Below are 1,601 nucleotides of genomic sequence, written 5' to 3'. Positions count from 1 at the left end.
TATTTTTCACATTATAGGCTATTTTTGCGGTCTGATCCAGAGAAAAAAGGTTTTGTTATGAGTCTGTAGGCCTTTTTATTTTTTGCACTAATATTTTAGTTTGCCGTTTTGGTTCGTTTGCCTAAAATTTATATATACTCCATCTTTTTTTTCAACTTTCACTAGTTCACTAGAGAAATATTATATTGAGACGTATAATCATAACTTGTTGTGGTGTTACAGCGGATTGCATTATGCTTGCGCTTGAGCACTTAATTTATATTTTAAAGGCTCATTATAATGGTTTTGTATAGCTCTGTAATTTAGAACAATGTTAGCAATGTTACATAAAACATCGTTTTCATACATGAAGCTTAAATCATCATCTGATGTCCCCATTCCCCATGTATATTGAAATATTTAAATTAATATCACAAACGTGCGAATAGTTGACTAATGGCCCAAATGAACAACTACTAGTCAACTAAAGAAATCTCTAGTCGAGGGCAGCCCTTGAGTCTCCACTATTGCTTTAATGCAAGGCTTGTCTAATATGAACTTCCCTAGTGAGTGAACATAATTTATGAGACAAAACCTGCCAAGTTGGCCGGTTGATTTGACAGAGTTGCCCTTTATCTATCTGTAGATTCTTGAAGAGTCGTGATGCAGAAGCAGCTTGTGTTTCTCTGACTGAAGTTCTGGGTGAGAATCCATTACTGCTGAAAGAACTGAATCTGAGTGACAATAAACTGAGAGATCTGGACGGAGAGAAACTTTCGGCTCTATTGATGGACTCTCATAGTAAAGTGGAGAAAATCAGGTGAGTTTCATATGTACAGTATAATAACCTTCATACATGTGTGTGTTATAAAGATCTGATGATGATGATGATGATGATGATGTGTTTAGATTGAATAACTGTGAGCTGACAGAGAAACAGTGTTCAGCTGTAGCTGCTGTTCTGTCCTGTAAAACCCTGGTGAGAGAGATGAATCTGAACAACAGTCGTCTGCTGGATTCAGGACTCAAACACATCTGTGACAAACTGAAGAATCCTCAGTGTCAACTCCACATACTCAAGTGAGATCATCTATCACATCATCATACACACTCATACACAACATACATCAACACAACAATCATGACAGCCGCTGAAAAAAATAGGAGACCATTCCAAATTTTCATTTAATCAGCATTTCTAGATGTATTGTTGGCCATTTCATTCCAATATCTGTTGAATTTCAACAAAATCAAACAAATGTGTAACATATGACAGTCTGCTGATTTTTCCACATCTCTGAAACTTTTTGCAGCTATGGCAAGCACATATAAATAGTACAGTGATGTGTTTTTGTTGTTGTCTTTTTCAGGTTGAATAAGTGTGATCTTACAGATGAAAGTTGTTCAGCTTTGGCTTCAGTTCTCAGTTCAGTCTGCACCAGTCTGCAGGATCTTGATCTGAGTAATAATCATCTTCAGGATTCAGGAGTAAAGCATCTCTCCGATGGACTGAAGAATAACTGTAAACTACACACACTCAGGTGAGATGATGTCAAACGTATTAAAACTATTAAAACTTCTTCATTGGTTCATTTATAATGTTCACCCGTGATCATTTCTGT

The 1,601-nt window shown here is 36.3% G+C and overlaps 1 protein-coding gene across 1 annotated transcript in view; it reads left to right on the top strand.

Moving 5' to 3' along the window:
- The first annotated feature begins 532 nt into the window (after positions 1–532).
- Positions 533–1,601, top strand: part of LOC130560295 (ribonuclease inhibitor-like) — a 19,118-nt gene continuing 18,049 nt past the window's right edge. Inside the window, exons 1-4 of the mRNA XM_057343999.1 lie at positions 533–545; positions 676–799; positions 889–1,059; positions 1,350–1,520. Coding sequence (XP_057199982.1) covers positions 533–545; positions 676–799; positions 889–1,059; positions 1,350–1,520 — 479 coding nt within the window. The remainder of the gene's footprint in view (positions 546–675; positions 800–888; positions 1,060–1,349; positions 1,521–1,601) is intronic.

This window comes from Triplophysa rosa, linkage group LG10, assembly GCF_024868665.1.
Source record: "Triplophysa rosa linkage group LG10, Trosa_1v2, whole genome shotgun sequence".
Lineage (NCBI taxonomy): Eukaryota > Metazoa > Chordata > Actinopteri > Cypriniformes > Nemacheilidae > Triplophysa > Triplophysa rosa.
The sequence above is the reverse complement of the archived record's forward strand: the minus strand, read 5'-3'. Positions and strand labels throughout refer to the sequence as shown.